The 19278-nt window shown below is 38.2% G+C and overlaps 2 protein-coding genes across 4 annotated transcripts in view; one reads left to right on the forward strand and one right to left on the reverse strand.

The window, feature by feature from the left end:
* Positions 1–4212, reverse strand: part of LOC140949711 (uncharacterized) — a 12200-nt gene extending 7988 nt beyond the window's left edge. Inside the window, exons 1-2 of the mRNA XM_073398853.1 lie at positions 3117–4212; positions 2211–2448 (exon numbers count right to left, since the gene is read on the reverse strand). Of these exons, the coding sequence (XP_073254954.1) occupies positions 2211–2448; positions 3117–4212 (1334 nt within the window). The remainder of the gene's footprint in view (positions 1–2210; positions 2449–3116) is intronic.
* LOC140949696 (E3 UFM1-protein ligase 1 homolog) lies at positions 4160–19225 on the forward strand. 3 transcript variants are annotated; one of them, XM_073398837.1, is made up of 17 exons: positions 4160–4531; positions 4623–4651; positions 5708–5805; positions 6972–7086; positions 8002–8132; positions 10243–10301; positions 10886–11029; positions 11450–11625; positions 12307–12483; positions 13146–13367; positions 14032–14133; positions 14614–14690; positions 15186–15337; positions 15951–16081; positions 17121–17201; positions 17743–17834; positions 18787–19225. In XM_073398837.1, exons 1-17 carry the CDS (start codon positions 4312–4314, stop codon positions 19169–19171), a joined length of 2391 nt encoding a protein of 796 aa, XP_073254938.1. In that variant the 5' UTR covers positions 4160–4311; the 3' UTR covers positions 19172–19225. The 3 variants fall into 3 exon arrangements, with proteins under 3 accessions (XP_073254938.1, XP_073254945.1, XP_073254948.1); XM_073398844.1 differs by lacking the exon at positions 17743–17834 and having other exon boundaries at positions 18787–19106; XM_073398847.1 differs by lacking the exons at positions 4160–4531; positions 4623–4651; positions 10243–10301 and having other exon boundaries at positions 5702–5805.
* Positions 19226–19278: the final 53 nt, after the last annotated feature.

Here is a 19278-nt window from a genome sequence, read left to right on the forward strand (position 1 = left end):
TGCCCATGAAAGTTTTATTTGAGAGGGAGGGAGGTTTTTTTTCACAAGTCGCATTCCACAGGTTACTTTCATACTGATGGGTACAATGTAACTAAGCCAAATTAATAGTATACACTAATACACTATCTAAAACCAAATTTTGGTTATTATTATTTAGAGCTACAGAGGAGAGCTTTTATCTGTCTTCATGATTGTGCAGTATGGTGGCCTAGAGCTGCCATAGGGATTTTGTTATATTTTCAGCTTTTTCCTTTATATAAATGGTTTTAGTTATTTCATTTTGTTTATTTTATTTATTTTATTCATTTTATTCTATTTTTTATTTTCATTTCATTTCATTTCGTTTTCAAAACTATTTAAAATGAAAATGAAAGGAAATCAAAACCTTTTGTGTTATGAAATTAATCTCAAAGCGAAGTCAATTGAAAGTAAATGAAATTAAAACAAATTGAAAAATTTTTGACGGTGGCCTAAAACTGCCATAGACCAAGATGCCTTGTGGGCTTGACCTTGTGACAAGTCAACATGGCGGACAGAAGAAAGAAATCTTGGGGCACATTTAAGAACGAGATGAAAGCAAAGAGGTATAAAACTGGAGATGGCGGTGCGCAGAAAAACGAAAAAGGCAACATTCTTGAAAGACAAGAATTGGTAGTGCAGAGACTGAGCTCACAAGTATCCGGCAAAGCCCAAAAGTATACTAGGGTAGGGCCTCGCGAGTTCGTGCAGTACGATGAGGATGAACTCTCCATTGAAGGGATCAAAGCGGCTTGTGAGAAACATTTCTCACCCTCATTGGAACGCAAACGATTGTCCTGTGATGTTTTGGCCGGTGAGCAGGGGCCATCTTGTCACTCAATGAGGCACATTCCCGATTTAAAGGTGATCCACGTATGATTTATCAAGTCATCGAGCACACCAGACAGACACCTTTCATTTTCATTTTCATTTTAAATAGTTTTGAAAACGAAATGAAATGAAATGAAAATAAAAAATAGAATAAAATGAAGAAAATAAAATAAAATAAACAAAATGAAATAACTAAAACCATTCATATAAAGGAAAAAAGCTGAAAATATAACAAAATCCCTATGGCACCTCTAGGCCACCATAGTGCAGTGACCTATACTTTGATCTGTGGAATATGACTAAACCAAAAGACCTGAAAAAAAAAACAAACAAACAAACAAAAGAAACAAAACTGCTCCTATTTTAAAAAAAGAGATTAGTTACAAGTACTTGCAACGAAGCACTTGGAAAAAGAGAGGGATGGGAGAGAGAGGGAAAGGAGGGCTCTAGTTTTCCCTCACCCCCATCCCCTGACAGCTAGCTTAAACTCGTAGTTGGATACATGGAAGTTCTGAATAATCACTCTAGTATGTTACATTTTTATTTTGGGCAGAATCAATGAATTAGTTAATCAATTAACTACTTAGTTTTTTAATAAAAAAACTCTATTTTAAAGGATTCAGTGCTAGGCTTGATTGACTTGAAATTTTTACTGACAACAAAAGAAATCAATTATGCTTATGGTATACACAACTACGATGTAAGCTGGTTCACTTTTAAGCAAAACATAACGGGGTTACATGTATCTTTAGCGTTGAAGCCTTTTGCACCAAAATATCACTCAAAAGTCATTACCTTTAGCCTGTGTGAGCAGTGTGTGAGCTGTTGGGGTATGTGCAAAAAATAACAGGAGGGGATGAAAAGTGGAACATGCCGACCCTACAAAATTATTAATCTTGACCTTCTTTGGGAAGATATTCTGTTAAATGGTGTAGACCATTAGCTATCCATTAGTTTTAGCTGATGAGGTGATCTTCCATAAAAAAAAAAATTCAAAAAGTGTCAAATGTTTTTAAAAAACAGGTATTTTGGGTGACCCTCACCTAAAACGTCTGTTTTTTAAAACATTTGACACTTATTGACATTTTTTTATGGAATATCAACTCATCAGCTACATAAGTACAAGTGTCACTCATCCCTGACAGTTTTTCCATTCACGATTCAAAGTAATAATTATCCTGTTTGAATTTGTGTTTTATCAGGCAGGGACAAAATGACATTGATTTCTACTGTTTCCCATTCTGTGCATTAGTGGAGTATGTAGAAGGGACTTCAGCTGTGCGGCCATACACATTCATACTGTTTAAAGAACTTGCTCTGAAAATGGTTGAAGAAAATAAATACAGTACACAAAATCCTACCCTCTTCCCCATTCCATGAATTTCTCATTCTCTTCCATCTCTTTGCGTTCCTCGTCTCGTCTCTTAATTCTGTCCATTTTGATGTCCTTTTTCCTTCCCATCTTATCACGGTACACTGTTTCTGAACCCTTCCCAGATAGAGAGGGATCCATCTTGGAAAACATCTCTGCTTCCTGCACTCTTTTCCTTTCATTGTCTATCTTCAGGTCACTAGCAGTGAGCAGACCAGCCTTCTGTCCTGTACATTTGGGTAAAAAAACATGAACATGGACATTACAACAATAGAAACTCAATACTAAGTGCTTGTTACTGTACTGTTTGAACAGTTTATTATATTATTATCAAAATGAGAAAACCAGAGACAACAGCCTTCCTTTGTAGGAAGTTGTAGATGTAATGTTGGAGTATCAAGTTGTTGACCTGCTTTGCAGTCTTTAAACTTAATGAACTTCACGAGATTTTTAGAATTTTTACTCAAAAGGTGTTCCTAGCAAGAATCTGTTCATCATCATTTTATTATTAGAAAACTCCAAGGCAAATTTTGCCCAATTTAATTTCTAATATTGTAATAATTCAGAAATACAAGCAGAGTTGTCCAAACTAAAAAATCGTAAAATCTTACAATTGTTTGCGATTCGCTATGCCAAAGAATAAAATGACTCAAAAAGTTGTGAAAAGGTATAATCGTAATAAGAAAGTATAGCTGTAAAATGTTATATCAGTACAGGTAGGTGAAACCTTCAGGGTGGGGATGACTTTTAATAGACAAAACAAGGATTTCTCCTTTCAATTTGCCTGGTATTAGCTTGTGAACCAAAGGGAGAATAAATTCATTCTACATTAGGAGTCACTTAAGACCTTGTTCCATGCACCCCTCCACTGTCCAATAATACTCTGCACACTTACCACTTGCCATTGTGTCCTCAGATCCTGACTTTCTAATGTCACTTGATTTATTTCCTCTTTCAGGTCTGTTTTGTCTTCTTGGAGGTGACTGATCTGAATCACTGTTGCCATGCTTCCTTGGAGGTGATTCAAAGTCACTGTTTGTTCTTTTTCGAGCTAGTGAATGATCAGTGCCTCTATTTATTCTTGACCGAGGAGGGGAAAGGTCAGGAGCGTCACTCTGAGCTCTCCTTGCAGAGGAGTCTCTATGTGATCTTGACCGAGGAGGGGAAACGTCAGGAGAATCATTTCTTACTCTCCCTACAGTAGAGTCTCTTTTTCTTCCTGATCGGGGAGGGGAGCGGTCAACAGAGTCATTTCGAACCCTCCTGCCACCAGAGTCTCTATTTGATCCTAATCTTGGAGGGGAAAGATCAGGAGAGTCATTTCGAACCCTTCCTACAGTAGAGCCAGTATTAGGTCCTGACCGGAGAGGGGATAAGTCAGGAGAGTCATTATGGATTCTTGATGTAGTAGATCTGTCATGAACATGTAACTGATTTTGTGCTTCCTCTGGAATTGAGTCACCAGAATCATGTCTTCCTCTAGATCTTGGTGGGCTGTTATCAGCTTCTATCCTCCTACATCTGTTCCTCAGAGGTGATTGATCAGGGCTATTAGCCATCAAACCACCACGTGGTGACAAATCTGGTGTGTCCTGCCTTCGCCTTCTCGTTATTCTTGGAGGTGAATGGTCACTGTCGTAATTCGATTTCTCTCCGGCCTCTTTAGATGGTGATGGTTGCGTATTTTTGTTGATCGGCGCCCACTTATTTCTCTGATCTTCTTCGCGTTTTTTGAAAGTCTCAAGGGAGATTTTAGTAACGCCATCGTCCTCATAAACCGCTGGTGCCTCATCGGCATCAACTTCAAATTCGTTCATTTCATTCTCTTCATGGTTCACTTTTACGTCTTCAAGTGTTATATCATCATCCACGAGGATGGATGTTGGACGTTTTGAAGCTACTTTAGAGATCTTCCTCTTCTTTTTCTTTTTTCCACTATCGGAATTTGACAAATAACGTTTCAGATATTCCTGCTTCGAAATAGCCGCCATCTTGAAATCTACAGAGCATGAGGACTTCTGCGCATAATCTTACTTCAGATTCCACTGAAGTATCACAGGCGCATGATCATCTGAATAAAATTTCAAAACATGGCGGATTGGGAAGAGATAAAACGATTAGCAGCTGATTTTCAACGTGCTCAGCTTAGCAGCACGGCACATAAGCTTTCTGAAAGAAACTGTATCGAGATAGTTCAGAAATTGATCAGTCTAGGGCTCGTGGAAGTGATATATACAACAGATGGAAAAGAATATTTGACCCCACAGCAACTTGAAAGAGAGATCAAAGACGAACTCTTTGTGCACGGCGGTATTAAAATGTTATAAACTGATCTTTCGTTTGTCGGTACGATCTGAAAAGACGCAATAGTGTTTTTTTTTTATTCATCTTTTGTTAACAGGGAGAGTCAATTTGGTGGATTTACAACAGGTAAGAAAGTATGTGTTACCACGTGAATTCTCTGAAGTGATGACGTGTTTTTAAAACTCGCATAATATCTTATTTTCAATAAGGAAAAGTGTGTTTTATATATATTTCATATTAGAATTTGATTGATCTGTTGTTTTTATTTCGTTTCTAGTCACACACGCTAATAAAAGTGACAGTTTACGTGCCACCTATCCGGGTGGGGAGGGGGAGTTGAGGGGGAGGGGGTCCCCGGTTTCAAACACCCTTGCATGATTTATTCTATTAAATCCTTATTCTGCTTTTTAATCATATGATTTTTAAATATGCTCTTACATGCAGTCATCTCTTAGTACAATTAATTAATATGAATCCATCATTTTATATGAAAACATGACCGGTTCTAGTTGGAGTGTTTTGATAGCTCAGTTGGTCAGAAAAATACTGTAAGTTAGTATTGTAGGGTTGTGGGTTCAAATTCTGTTCAGGCCTTTTCACAACTATTCACATGTAAGCTGTGTTTATAACTGAGAGTCTTTCCTCTCAGAGATTCCATCTCTGTCAACTGAAATTTAAGGGAGGTTTGTGGCGCAAGTCACAAGGGGGTGCAGTGGTATGTTCCCTTGGCTAGAAAATTTAAGATATGTGCCTCAAAGATGCCATTTCCTGCATTTTGAGATCACAGTCAATGGAAATTTTGGAGATTATTTTTGACAGGCAGTGGAAGCTAATGCCTATTGGTCCCTATCACATCAGTGCATTAACTTGCCCAAAATTATCGCAGGCTCATGCTCAGATACCAAAAGGGTAAAAAAGAAAAATTTTATCTGTAGGTCCTATGAAGGTAAAATTCCAACAACTATCATGACCTTGAAACATCATTATAAGACAAAAAATAGCAACTAACAACATCAAGATCCATCCTTGAATCATGGCTGTCTTTTTTAATCCAATGCCCCTCACTTCGCAGGTCCACATATGCTGTGGACTTTGTAAATGTAAGAGTCATCCATGAATATAACTGTGGCTTTCATTCTTACTTAAGTCAGCCAATGGCTTATTTGGATTTTTTCTCATCAGATTATTGGTGTGGACCTAAGTCATATTGAAAACAAAGTCAGTGATATTGTGAAACATGACAAGAACCTTATTGTTGTCCAAGGAGAACTAATTGACAAGTAAGAAGAATGCATTATGTTTACTAAAAACTAAAGGAAATGTTAAATGCCATAAGCACATTCCAATTCCTTCTGTGTTGGAGGGGTACTGTATGTGCCAGCCAGATCTTTAACTTTCAACCCCTTTTTAGCACAAAATTACATTCCATACTAGACCTACACTGTAGTCCAATTTTGATACCCTGTTCGAGAGTACTTTCATTCCAAGCTTTTTTATATTTGGAATGTTATACATTGTTCTAGGAAACCTGTTAAATCTGATAGACCATTCTAGATCACGAGTACTTAAATCACAACCCTGTTGATGGTATATAGTAGTATTTGGTATTAGAGGGGAAGTAATGTTTTTTATTAACTAATTTAAATGATGTTATAAAAAACATCATGTGACCATCCACCAAAAGCAAGTGAAGTGATCCTTTTGCTGTGTCATGATTTTAGCCTGATTTCAATAAATGCATTGAATCTTGCTGACCACCTAGTGCTTCACTGTGGTTGATCTGGCGAACTCCAGTGCCTAACGCCATGCATCTACAACACTGTGAACGCGACATTCTGGGAGTGATTATTATAATAACTAGTTAGAGGGATAATCTGTAGGTACACTACTCAAAAATGTGGATATCAGCAGGGTTCTCATTAAGTGCCGGCAGTGGGCTAAAAAACTGGCTACTTGGAGGTTTGAGCCCTCTATGTTTTGGGTAAATAGGGTAAAGTGAGAGAGTGAAAGCCTGAAATTGCCTTCAGCACTCAGTTACCAAGCCGCTTACTTTTACATCCTAGCTGTCTAATTTAAAACTTAATGAGAACCCTGTTATCAGACATGTATGATTGTTTAAGGTCAGACTTTTGCTGGTATAGAGATGAACAAAACCTAATGTTGCCCAATAGGATGTCTGAGGACATGTCCACCACGTTTGAAAACAAATTTAGCTCTGAAACACTATTTACATGTAGAATATTTTTACTTAAAATATTTCTTGAAAAGAATTAATCTGGTTGGATTGGAAATAATTCTTTCATAGAAATTTTTAAAAAAAAATTAATTTTGTTTGTAATCTAAGCAAAGGCAAGTGCCTCATTTGCCTTTCACTAGCTATCCCCTAGTGAGTTTGTACTTTTATTGGTATATGTGATAAAATGGAAATTTTTTCTTGTGATGTTAGTAACTACTTGGACCAAGTTGCAGAGGAGATCAATGACACTCTTCAAGAGTCTGGACAAGTGGTTATTTCAGAGCTCAGCAAAACATTTTCATTTGCAACTGATTTCCTTCTGGAGGTACATGTCGAACATTACTTAGATTAATGTTTGGGTTATATCTACCTAACAAAAAAGTAATGTACTGTAATTTCTAACATTTTTCAATAATTTTGATAATTGTATATTTTATTAATATTTATACCACACACATGTACTGACATTTTACCGACATGTTAGCATCAGCAGTGTCTTATAATTACCCAATGAGTTAGGGCTTTGGTTTCCTGTAATAATGCGTAAGAACTCTTTTTGGGGCTTCTTCTCTTTCTTTTGGGCAAAATTTTTTCCTCTCTACTGTAGCAATAAATTTAAGAAAATCTCCTGTGGAGAATTTTCTACATTTTAAACTAATCTAATAGGATATCACTTAGACTTGCCACGTACAAATCAACTGCATGATCGCCCTGAAGGTGCAAGGGATGCTAGCAAAGTGAGCAAAAGCAAGCGATGAAGACGAGCGATGCAGTCGCAACTGACCACCCAACCAGCAGAAACCGGAAATGGGCTTTGAGAAAGTCTAGATACAACTGCACAGTATCTGTGAATTGTACCATCCCCACAGTACATTGTTTTCCCCACAAATTTGTTTCAACTTTAGCATTCAATTTCTTGAGGGTTGATTGTTAGTCCCAAGAGAGATTGACAGTGATACTTAATAAAAATTAATTGCATGGAAACAAATTGAATTGTGGGGAGCATGCAAGTTGCAAACATGACTTTTGGAAACTGAACACTTGTACTGTGCTTGCTGTTAGCACTGTGATAGCTCTATTTATTTTTTGCTACCAGAACTTATTGATTATGGGGTTTTTTTAGAAGTTTGGTGTTTATCTACACATTTGTGATAAATTGATTAATGGGAAAAGAGCACTTCTGTTACAGATGTGTCTGACAGTCTTCCTTTAAATACATTTGCTTGTTTTTTCTTCTAAGGTTGTTGAGGCCCGGTTGGGAACAATCATCCATGGTCAACTTGATCAGCTTGAGAGAGGTGTCCTGTTTACTGAAGCATTTGTGGCTAGGCAGATGGCTTGCATCAGAGGAGTATTCAGTGCTGTCACAAAGTACTTATTACTATCTACTTATAGATTTTGTCTTGTTATGTTTACCTACAAAATCTGTGACTCTTGGTTGACTGTACTGGTATTGTAATGTAAAGGGTTTATTACTGCTACATGTAGTTGCCATTGCCTCCTAACCTGGAGTAGTCAATCAATGAAAATTGGTATCAATTTATCAATAAAAATCAGTAAATCTGATCAATCAATCAGTAGAAATCAATGACACACTCATTTTGTTTATCAAGATATTTTGAGTTTACTGATTCCTCAAGTTATATTGAGATCTCCTCATCTGTTCATCCAAAAATGAAAACAGATTTCATGTAAGCAGTGAATTTGTTGTCAGTTGGGTTGCAATTGAGAGTCAAAGGGTCAAACAATTATCACTTTTTAAAAAAAAAATTAAAAAAAGTCTTATCCTTTCATTGAAACTAGGTTTAAAATCTTCTTGTGATGGCCAGGTTTTTTAGGCACCCAGTTTTTAACGATTTAGACCTGACCCCTTTCAAAATAACATTATTGTAGTAGTTCTGGGCGTAGCTACATCCTGGAGTAGCCAAAAGAGAAAAATTGAAATCGATAAGTTATTGTTATCAATTGATAATGGAAAACAGTGAAATCTTTTAACCTGAATTTCAGACATCCCTTCGACTTGAGGGAATGTCTGACAACAGGCTAGGAAATCTTTATCTAAGGTTGTATTTCTCCTGATACTTGCCTGGGAGAAATGAATGTAATAATTAACCCAACTGTTTTTTAATTATGCACAAAATAAAGGGTTTTAGAGAGAAACTAGTGTCTGTAGTTTCCACATTTCTCATTTTCATGTTTGTTGAGTAGTTGTTACTCGTGGATGTGTTTTCTCAGCTTTACTATCTAAGGTAACTTATGCCAAAAAAGAACTTTGGGGGTTTTCCATTATAAATCGTACTTAAAATCATGAAAAATCAATATCGATTTTACACAGCAATTATTATTTAATTCATCAATTTTCACCGATTTCCGTTATGAATCGTTAAAAATCACTTGATTGCTACCGATTTTTATCGATTGACTGACCCTGGGCTTTAAAACGGCTCATGTGGTATTGTAAACAAGCCAGGTTCATTTTAAAATGCTGATCAATGAGGGTATTTGGTACAAATCAGTGAAGTAGGCAGATGCAAAAAGCCACAAATGCCTTTAGATTTCATGTCAAACTCTCCCATTGGTTAACAAGAAAATACAACGTGATTTGGAACAAGAAACTACCAAGAAGTCTCTGGAATGTAAAATAACAACTGTAAACTCTGCTGGATATCATATCATGATGGCATGGGCGACAAGTACAGTGTGGATATTATGGCATGATCAAAGCAAGACCCATGCATGCATATACAGTCAACTCCCAATAATTCTAGGGAGATCAAAAAAAGTTCGAGTTGTCGGGCAGTCAAGTTTTTGGGAGTTTGAAGTAAATAAGCGAATGGATGGGTAGGGAGTTCAAGTATCATGCACACTTCACCTTAAGGGCAGCAAGAGATATAGATTGATGTTTTGAAAAAGGAATTAATTATTGAGCAACAAAGCTTGGTTAATATAAAACAGGGATGGACGCTAAATTTGAGCTGGAGTGAGATAAAAGTAGAGACAAAGAATTGACATGGTTGTTTTGAATTAAATTCAGTGTCTCATGCAGACTACGGTACACTTATTTTTCCTGACTTGTCAGGCACTGTAAAACATGGTTTGAGTTATCAAAGGTAAATTGTATAGAAATGGTCTGAAGGGAAAAAAATTCCTTCAAGTTAGCAGGAGGTTCAAGTTATCAAGGGTGAAATTACACTAAATGTATGTAGGAAATACAAGTGAAATCAACTTTGTTTCAAATTAGCGAGAGGTTCGATTTATTGGGAGTCAACTGTAGTTATAGAAAGAGCACAGCAGGCTTTACAAAATCCCCAAGTTAGGTGTAATGTTAGGGAAATATTAAACAAGGTAAAGCCATTCATAAACTTAAAAATGTTTTAGGGAATGTATGGATTACCAGTCATCTGTCCAGACATTATTCAGCAAATCTTACTGCACAATAAAAAAAATGACATCTTCACAAACTGAATTTGATTTTTTCCAGACCCACTCCATTGTCTAGTTTAATGACGCAGTATGCATTTCAAGAAAAGCTTATTTACAGTAAGTTGGTTTATCTCTTGAATAGTTATACAGAACTACAGTTAACCTGGCGTTTGATGATGCCTTGTTTTTTTTTATAGTTATGTTGTTGTAAAACCTGAAGGTCATTCTTTTTAATTATAGATTACACACTATTGTGTACAGAAGTCATTTTAATAGCCCTCATGCATCCATCTTAAATGTCAGACTAGCTAATTTCACCAGCAATCTGCATTTTTTGTTATCTGCAAAATTTTACATGAATGAATTCCCAAGTGCCTCTAAACTTTAAAGGATACAAGTACACAAAGGCGTTGAATTGCATTTGCTCATCTCAAGAAAAATGCATTAGGAATAATTTACCGTAGTTAAGGAGACTAAGAGACCGCATGTCAAGCAAGGCCTGGTAGGTGTGTACATTAACAGGTGTAGCATAAACTTCTAGGTCAAAGTTTATTGTTAGTTTTAATAACAAGAGTTTAAACTATTTTAAACCTTAATTGTATTGAGACTTTAAAGCTTGCAGTCAGTTTTTGATACCTTGTCTCTTTGTTATTAGTTTCTTAAGTGGAGATTAATTTCTTGGAGTTTATTTTTTGTTATAGCTGATATTGACCAGTTGTGTGCTGAAGGTCGCATATCAGGCAGTATCCAAGGACGGCAGGACAAGGCTGTGTTTGTTCCTGATATTTACTCCAAAACACAGACATCTTGGATAGATGACTTTTTTAAACAGAATGGTTATATTGGTAAGAAACGTACAGTGCTACTTAGTTAGGAAGAGCAAAGAAAGGATAGATTGATTTAACAAACATGCATTTACATGATTGTATTAATGTACTGGTAACATAATTATTATTACATTTTTTTTTCATTTACTTAATTCAATCACACTGAAATAGATTATAAAGAAAATACATTATGCAGATCTCAGAGGCTATGTGGATGACATTCCGCTCAATCTGCTTACATTGTAAATCTTCACATAATCAGCCTCAAGTTGAATAATTTTTAACTGTCATGCATCCATGAATGCTAAAAGTGAATTCTATGTTCTCTTCTTGAGAAAACTCTAGTGCTAAAAAATAAGTCTGCGGTGAGGCGAGATCTTCCAGGACTATGAAATCTGTCTGTAATGTAACAAGAGAGTATCGTGTTTGCATTTTCAGAGTATGATGCACTGTCACGGCTGGGCATTACTGATGGGAGACAGTTTCTAAAGAAAAGATTTCAAAAGTCAAAGGTCCAGTTTCTTCCCACCTGCTGTGTTGGGGAGTCATTACAGGATCAAGTGGAAGCTGCTATAGATGAGGCCCTCTCTACTGCGGAGTGGGTGGATATACTGGTGAGGTTTACTTAGGTAGTAACCATGGCAACACATAAATTGTAGGCTCGATTACCAGCTGTTGTTTAGGAGATACAGTTGTAAGCCTACACCCCTTCCCTTCTCAGGAAGTAACATTGGAATATTACAGACACTATAATAGTACCGTACCTCTAAGTAAGGGTGGTCCATTCAGCAATATGGCTGGTATCCACAGAGGCTCTCTGAATCATGAACGAGGCTGTCCATTAATTTTAATTAATGCATTTGCGGTGATTTAAGAGAATTACTCACATTTTTTAAATGAAAATAATTATTTCTCGAGAAGGTAAAGTTGTGGTGGTGATGTGCAAAAGAAAAATGCTCTTTTTGATGTGTTAACGCAGAAAACAAGCGTTTGCTATGTGTGCGCTTTGGTTTGATTCCTGCTCACAGTCTGTACTAAAGCTTTACTGTGAGGGGCAATTTTTTAATTTTGCAAGATCAAGTGTCTTTATTGTGTTAAAGACAAGTAAAGCTTAGGTAAAGATGAAAAAAGAATAGTATCTGCATAATTTGAATGTCTTTTACTACAGTTAACAGTAGTCAGGCATGGGGGATTGGGAGAGATTTTAGAGAGCTTCATTGCAGGTTACAAGTCTGTTATTTTACTTGCATAATGCCTTTGATTGGCAACTGAATCCCCATTTGCTTTTCTATCAGCCTCTTCTTCCATCACCGTTCACTGCAGAGGATGCTGGCCAGCTATTACAGAGTTGCCTTAAGGCTGCTGGTCGCTCATCTGCTCATGTATTCTGTGACAGTATTGTGGTCAGTGAACAATTTCTTCAAAACTGCAAAGACCCATTCCAACAGCTGATGCAAGACAAGGCCAAGACGGTTAGTGTTTATTAGAAAAAGTTTATTATTGTCCAATTCTGTCAGCAGCAATTGTCTGTTATCACAAAACCTATCTGTTTGGGTTATAGAGTGGAATTCCTACTAACCGCTACCACGCCTCAACTCCTCTTTTGGCCCTGGTGAACAGTCCATACTTGTACATTCATGTTTGTTTTTACCTCTCTACATCAGCTTCGTCCCCGCCGCTAAAGTGACATTTCTGCAAGCAAATTGTGTAGAAACGGATGTCCTTTTTTTTCATGATGATGATGATGATGATGATGAAAATTAACCCAACGCTTCCCAACGCTCACATGTCAGTAGTTATGAACTTACGCAACAGGACGGGAGAGGAAAGCGGACGACAAGCCTTGTGTGACAAGCGTGACAATAATATTGTTTGAGGAAACCTTCCGCCAAACTTCACATTACTTTAAACAGATCTTTTTGTAGAAGAGCAAACAACATCTATGTTAAGTGAATTCCCGACAAAACACGCAGGTAATAGCCCAGTTACGTTTGTCACACACAAGCGTTTTGCCGTCCTCTTCTTTCTGCCGTCCTGTTGCGTAAACTCATAAGCATATGTCTCAGGCCGAGAAAGGCACTAGTAGAGGACACCAAAAGATTATATCCGTGACTCTTAATTACTTTACCTTCAGGATTCAGTGAAGGCTCCGGCCCTGTTTTCAGAGCTCACGAGGAAAGACTTAGCCTCCTTGGGTGCATCAGGAGGAGGCTCAGACCGCCAGTCAAAGAAGGAGGAGAGGAGGAAGAAGGCAGCTGCTGGAGGTAGCAAAGGAGGAGGCGGCGGTGGAGGAGGAGGTGGCGGAAGCGGCGGGGGAGGTGGGGGCAGAGGAGGAAGAGAAAGCAAGACACAGAAGGTATTTACCATGGATTATAGTGTCTTATCATGAATTAATCTCTCTTCTGTAACACTGGACACCTTCAAATGGTGGTAACCAGTCAGTTTGGCCAAAGTCAACTCATCAACGGTTGTTAATGATACTGGATGTCCCGCCGAGAGAGGTTGTTATACTCGTCCCTTAACGTGTTCTAGTTGTATTTTCACCGGCGAACAGTCGGTTTACCCAAGAAAAAGACAAGGTGGCAAAAGCAGTAGGCAGTCCGTAAACCTCACCGTACATGTAAGTCTCTTGAAACTGTTATTCACCATTTTCACATAGACCATAACGCACCTTGTTAAACCCCCAAAATTTTGCGTAGCCATTGTTGCCAATTTCTTCTGGGTATTACAGTCATCACAAGGGAAATCAAAGACCATGGTTATGCAAAATGTTTGGGGGATAAACAAGGTGCATTATGGTCTGTGTGAAAATGGTTAATTTCCTGAAGAAACGACAGATGAAAGCAAATACAATCGCATTTAGTGGGAGTAAATTAACGAATAAGCAGAATATGACAGGTGTAAGTTATCTTAGAAATACTCTTTTATGGGCTTCTCTGTGTGTCCAATCAACTATATTCTATGTAGCGTAGTATATGGAAAATAGTATCAACTGTCAACTTCTCATGTAATTTTGACAGGTTCGTGATAAGAAGAAAGACCGAGCAAGAGAAGAAGAAGTGGAGGAATTCACGAGACCTAAACAGAGTTCCACTGAATTACCATTCATGTCTGTGGAAGAGGTTTGTTTGTTTGATATGCTACTTCATATAACTCTGTCAAGGTGAGCATGAGTTGTCAGGGGATGATGTTCGTTAACAATACAAATGAAATTGTGCAGATGAATGAGTTGCATGAAGATTTTATTTGTAATAATTGGTCCATTTGCACGCGTTATATAAAAGATCACTCGTTCAAAATGGTAAATACTCTTAAAACATAAGTACACTGTATTAGCAAGCGAGCAAGCGGCGAGTTGAAGTCTGGAAGTGGTTTGCGGCTCGATCAGAGGCTCTCTGTACGGGATGTGTTCGGTCAATCACAGATGCCACATATAACGTTCCCTTTTAGTTAAGCGATCTGAGGCACGCGATGTTTGTTGACTCGATTTTGTGCGAACAGTGCCCCGACCACATGTCTGCGACATGACACAAATCGGTCGCCGATTGTATCCTTTTCGCTGGGTAAAATTGTTGTTCTCTAAATTTCATTTTGTGTCGCAGATATCAGAAGAATTGCAAAAGAGATTTCCAAGCTGCCCAGAAGAACTCGTGGAGGAACTCGCAAATCATCTTTTTAGGTTTGTTTGCAAGATTCACAGAGAAACTGTTAGATACGTTGTATTAGTTTTTTTCCCTTTTCATGAAGTATTGTAATCTATGTAAAAGTGCCGGTCTTGGTCTTATGGTATTTTGCATTATTTTCACAAACGTCCTTTTTTCTGATAACGACGCGATGATATTAAAACGGTAACCGACTGCATAAAAAGTTTAAGGGTGACTTAACTGTGAAATACTTAGAATCTCCCAGACAAAGGACTATAGTATCTATAGGAAGCGTCCACCTTTTGTTGGCCATCTGCCCGATGACGGTATTTTCATTTTACTGCTGCGAGAATCCATTTCGCCTTTTATCCTTCATATTTAATTTAATTTTTGTTAATCCCAGCGCGGCCCTAATTTGCACAAGAAAGCAATACCCTAAAGTATTTTGGTAGTAGTAGTGCATCTGTAGTAGTAAAATGACGTCATCGTACAAATGAAATTCATGAACACTTTTGCGTTTGTCATTATAGACCGCTGACCCAGAGTTATCAGGAGGTAGCTCGGTCTGTGTTCCTGGCCACAGGCGATAAAAAACGAAAAAGCCATTCTGAAGTACAAGAAAAGGTCAATGTGTTGTGGGCAAATGCGAAGCTTTTTGATAAAGGAATCAAGTTGTTCAACGGTAGGCTAACTACCTGTTTGAAGTTCAACCAGGCGCGAATTCGCGGGGAGATAATCCACTTCCAACTTTAAAAATCCGTTTAGGTTACTTTTGTTTTATTCGCATAGGAATGAAACATAGTTTTTACATCAGACTTCATACAACTGTTCTTGGGTATGTCTGGAAAAACAGCTTAATGGCAAAGCTGAAGTGGCCTATTGGCACTTTTCTAGGTTTCTAGCTCTGTAAGTAACCACATGTCATGAACTTCCCAGAACAAATGTCATGTGATAATACTCTGGAGAACTGTTTCATTCAAATTTCGTCTTATTCCCGTGCATATGTAGTTATAATTTATGAAATGGACCTTCAGTGAGAAAACGAAACTTGAAAACTAAGGAGGTCTATTCCTTCCTATTCCGTCTGACGCGAAAGCTGAGAAATCTCGCGCACGGTTTCTCCGTTGGAAAATCAATTGGATAGTTGTCTTTTTGATAACTTACACCGGATTTTCTGATCTTTAACGTATCTTCGAGTGTTGGTGGGCCTCGTGTGTTTCGTTTTTTCTTGTTTGTTTGTTTGTTTTTAAATTACATAATATCCTTTTAAGTTCTATAAACTGTTATTTCGATAGATGATGTTCAAGTGCAGTTATGTCGTCATCTCTTGAAAACTGTGTGCACAGATATAGTAAACCAAGCTGTCAGCCTGTTAGCCGCTGAACACATGCTGACGATTAACGACGACTCAGCCCTAACAACTGAGGTATGCTGTTTGTAATCTCTGATTATGGGAGACACCGGGAGTTGATTCAAGGGCTAGTCTCTTACGCAGTTCAATCAACTTAGCGATCAATAACAAAATAACCATCCTAAGACAAATTATAAACGAACCTTATCAGCTTCCCTTGTCTCGTTTTGCATAGGCAGTGTAAAGCAATACAATTAAGACGCTTATACTACGCGTGTGTTAGGCTGCAGCGGTCTAATACTATCTACGCTGAGTTTATAGATTTTATAGCTCCTCGTAAACCGAGTATAAACTTTAAAAACCCACTCATTTCGGCTCTCAATGAATGGAAAATTCAAGGTAAAAAAAGCAAGGACCCCCTCCCTCAGAAGTCGGTCCCACTGCAAAGGGAATAGGACACGCAACGCCTTCTTGGAGATTCGTCTGCCATTTTGTCTTTTTTCGACATAGACGCGACTCATTTTTTGATTGGGCCACAGGTAGCCCAATAATTAGCTGGACTCTGTTTTGGAGAGACCTTGAGAGCGGGAACGGTAACAGTCCAGTGTCTTTAAGAGCGAACGAGAGAAGAAGGAAGGTACAAGACCTTTGGGACTGGCCTGAGAGAGGCGTCCTCCTTATTAAGAGCAAAAAGTGACTGACTGGGTAGTGATAGGGACCAATTCTATAGGGCGCTTTCTATTTCTCAGAACTGATCGGCCAGACCAGACCCGTCGTGGCAAATACGATGATTTCACTTTTAATCTAAACGCTCTGGCTACATCAGTGAAATCCTAGGTAGTGTTCACGGAGGAGAACGTTTTTCAGCAAAACTCTTGAATAAGAGCCTATTTCACTTTCAAACGGACTGGTGTGGCCGGATAGGTTTGACAAATGGAAAGCGCCCCTAGATATAGGTGTCCGCTAAAAAAACCCAGAGGAACGGGCTGAATGCAAGGACTAATTCTAAGGGTCCATTTCACAGAGAGTTAAAATTCTGCCTTGCGCATTTTGTTATATCCCTGTTATCAATGTGCCAAAGTAATTTACTGACTAAATTTATTTTTGTGCACAGGATCGCCTCAAGATAATCTCCAAACTTCCGGAAAAGATAAAACCTGAATTAGTGAAGTTGAATTCGACATTAAATGGAAAGGTTTGTATACGCTGTATGTTCCAATATAATCCCAAGGCAAGTCCTTAGTAGCTCATATACAGAGGAGCTTATTATAGGGGACTTTTTTTGCGGTCTGAATTTGGGGGACTTTGGAGGACATTTTACGATAGCGCAGGTGTGGTTACAATGTAGTATGTTACGCTTTTAGGTAATAGTAGGATTTGTAGGGATATTTGGCATAAATACCACGAACGATGTTTCGAAATTGTTATACGTAATTTCACGAGCCGTTTGGCGAGTGAAATTTGAGACAATTTTGAAATATCACGAGTGGTATTTATGCCAAATATCACGTACAAATCATGCTATTATTTGTTTATACTACTACTCACAAAGGTTTTGTAATTTTCACATGTAGGTATTTCAAATTAAGCTGAAATACCACTGCTCTAAGCCAATCAAATTGCAGAAATTTCTCATGTAGTAGTATAACAAATACTGTCGTAGATTCAGTCAAAAGGCTACCTACGTTATTTTGTATCCAGAAGAAACTTAAGACCCGTTACTCATTGTTTCGTAGGAAACAGAAGAATTCTTTAATCAGTTTGATGTTATCTGTGGTCCTGAATTCTGCGAATTCATGCTGAAGAAATTGGATAAGAAAAGAGAAAGGTGAGCGTGTGACAATCTTCAAATGAATTCTTCAAAGTCAGGATTTGAGTGAAGTAACAGAACTTATATTCCGGTCCTGATTCATTCCAAATATTTCGCTGTTTCTGAACGGCTCCTTCTCTGCCAATAATATCCTCTTTGATATGTATAATCCACTTTACATCTTACCGAACCTCATTCAATTATTGTTTTAAAAATCTGTTGTTAAATCCAGCCCCTGATCAGAAACCTGATTTTGATTTATTTAATCCCTTGTAGCCTGTGTACAGACTCCCCTCCCCTCAGTAAAAAACGGAGAAGAGCAGGTGGGGGGGGGGGGGGGGGGGCTGTGTCTACATACACAGGCTTATGGACTTGTTTCTAGTTGAATGACATGAATGACAACTCTGAGTTGACAGGGTTGTCACTAAGATTTTAAGTTGCTGGGTAGATATAAAAAGTAGGTAGGGAATCAAACAGCTAGGCATTTTGTTTGGTTCTATTTTTCTTCTATTTTCCTTTGAAAGTAGCTGGAGGCCGCGTTCATAGTAGCTGGGGGAAAATCCCCGCGTCTTAATGATAGCCCTGAACAACTTTTGTCTGTAGGTGCGTAAACTTTCAATAGGGCGGAACTGGTCTAGAGTGTTTCCGACTGAAAAAGTGTTAAATTCAGCAGATCCTGGTCAAAGACCCGATTTTGAACTACGAGTGTGTAGTTTAGTCTTAACTCTTGTCTGTTCTTAATTAAGTTTTCAATGAAGCGAACACCTTGTTGAAGCGGAACTGGTATCGAAATTGTTCTCCTAAAAAAGAGGTCACTGCGCTGTGGACAATTTTTCATCATCAATTCTAAAACTTGGTGAATAGGTACACTGCACTTTACACACTGGGATAAGCAGCACAGTCTTTAGTGTCAGCCGGGTTTCATATTAGCTCAGTGAGTTTTTTTAAAACTGTTGGATTGTCATTGCAGACAGCTGACGGTAGAGCGCCGCTGTGCTCTTCAAGAACAGCTGCGGCAAGAAAACGAGCCCGCCATGGCTCTTCATCTGGCGGCAGCGGTACTATTCCAGCATTACACGGGATGCATGTTGCACGCCCCCGGCCGGTGCGTGCCGCAGATAATAGGCTTCCTGAAAGATAAACTAACTCCTGAATCCTACGATAAATTAAACCAGTATGTGACGCTAGTCATTAAAAAACTGTCTGGGACTGAGGACACTTCGGTGAAGAATGGTCACGAAAGCGAGTTAGCTGAAGACCAGGAAGAGAAAACAACAGCGGCACAGCTTGAAGAAGGACTTGAAGAAATTAAGCGAATAGCTCTCGAGATTAAAAAGGTTAAGGAGGACACTTAATTACAATACTGTCTGTACAGATCAAAATATTAAAGCTTTATTATTAACGACGAACATTCCCCTAATTTTCTTTATTTTATTGTATTATGTTTTTATCTGCCTCGTCT

This window comes from Porites lutea, chromosome 1, assembly GCF_958299795.1.
Source record: "Porites lutea chromosome 1, jaPorLute2.1, whole genome shotgun sequence".
Classification (NCBI taxonomy): Eukaryota; Metazoa; Cnidaria; class Anthozoa; order Scleractinia; family Poritidae; genus Porites; species Porites lutea.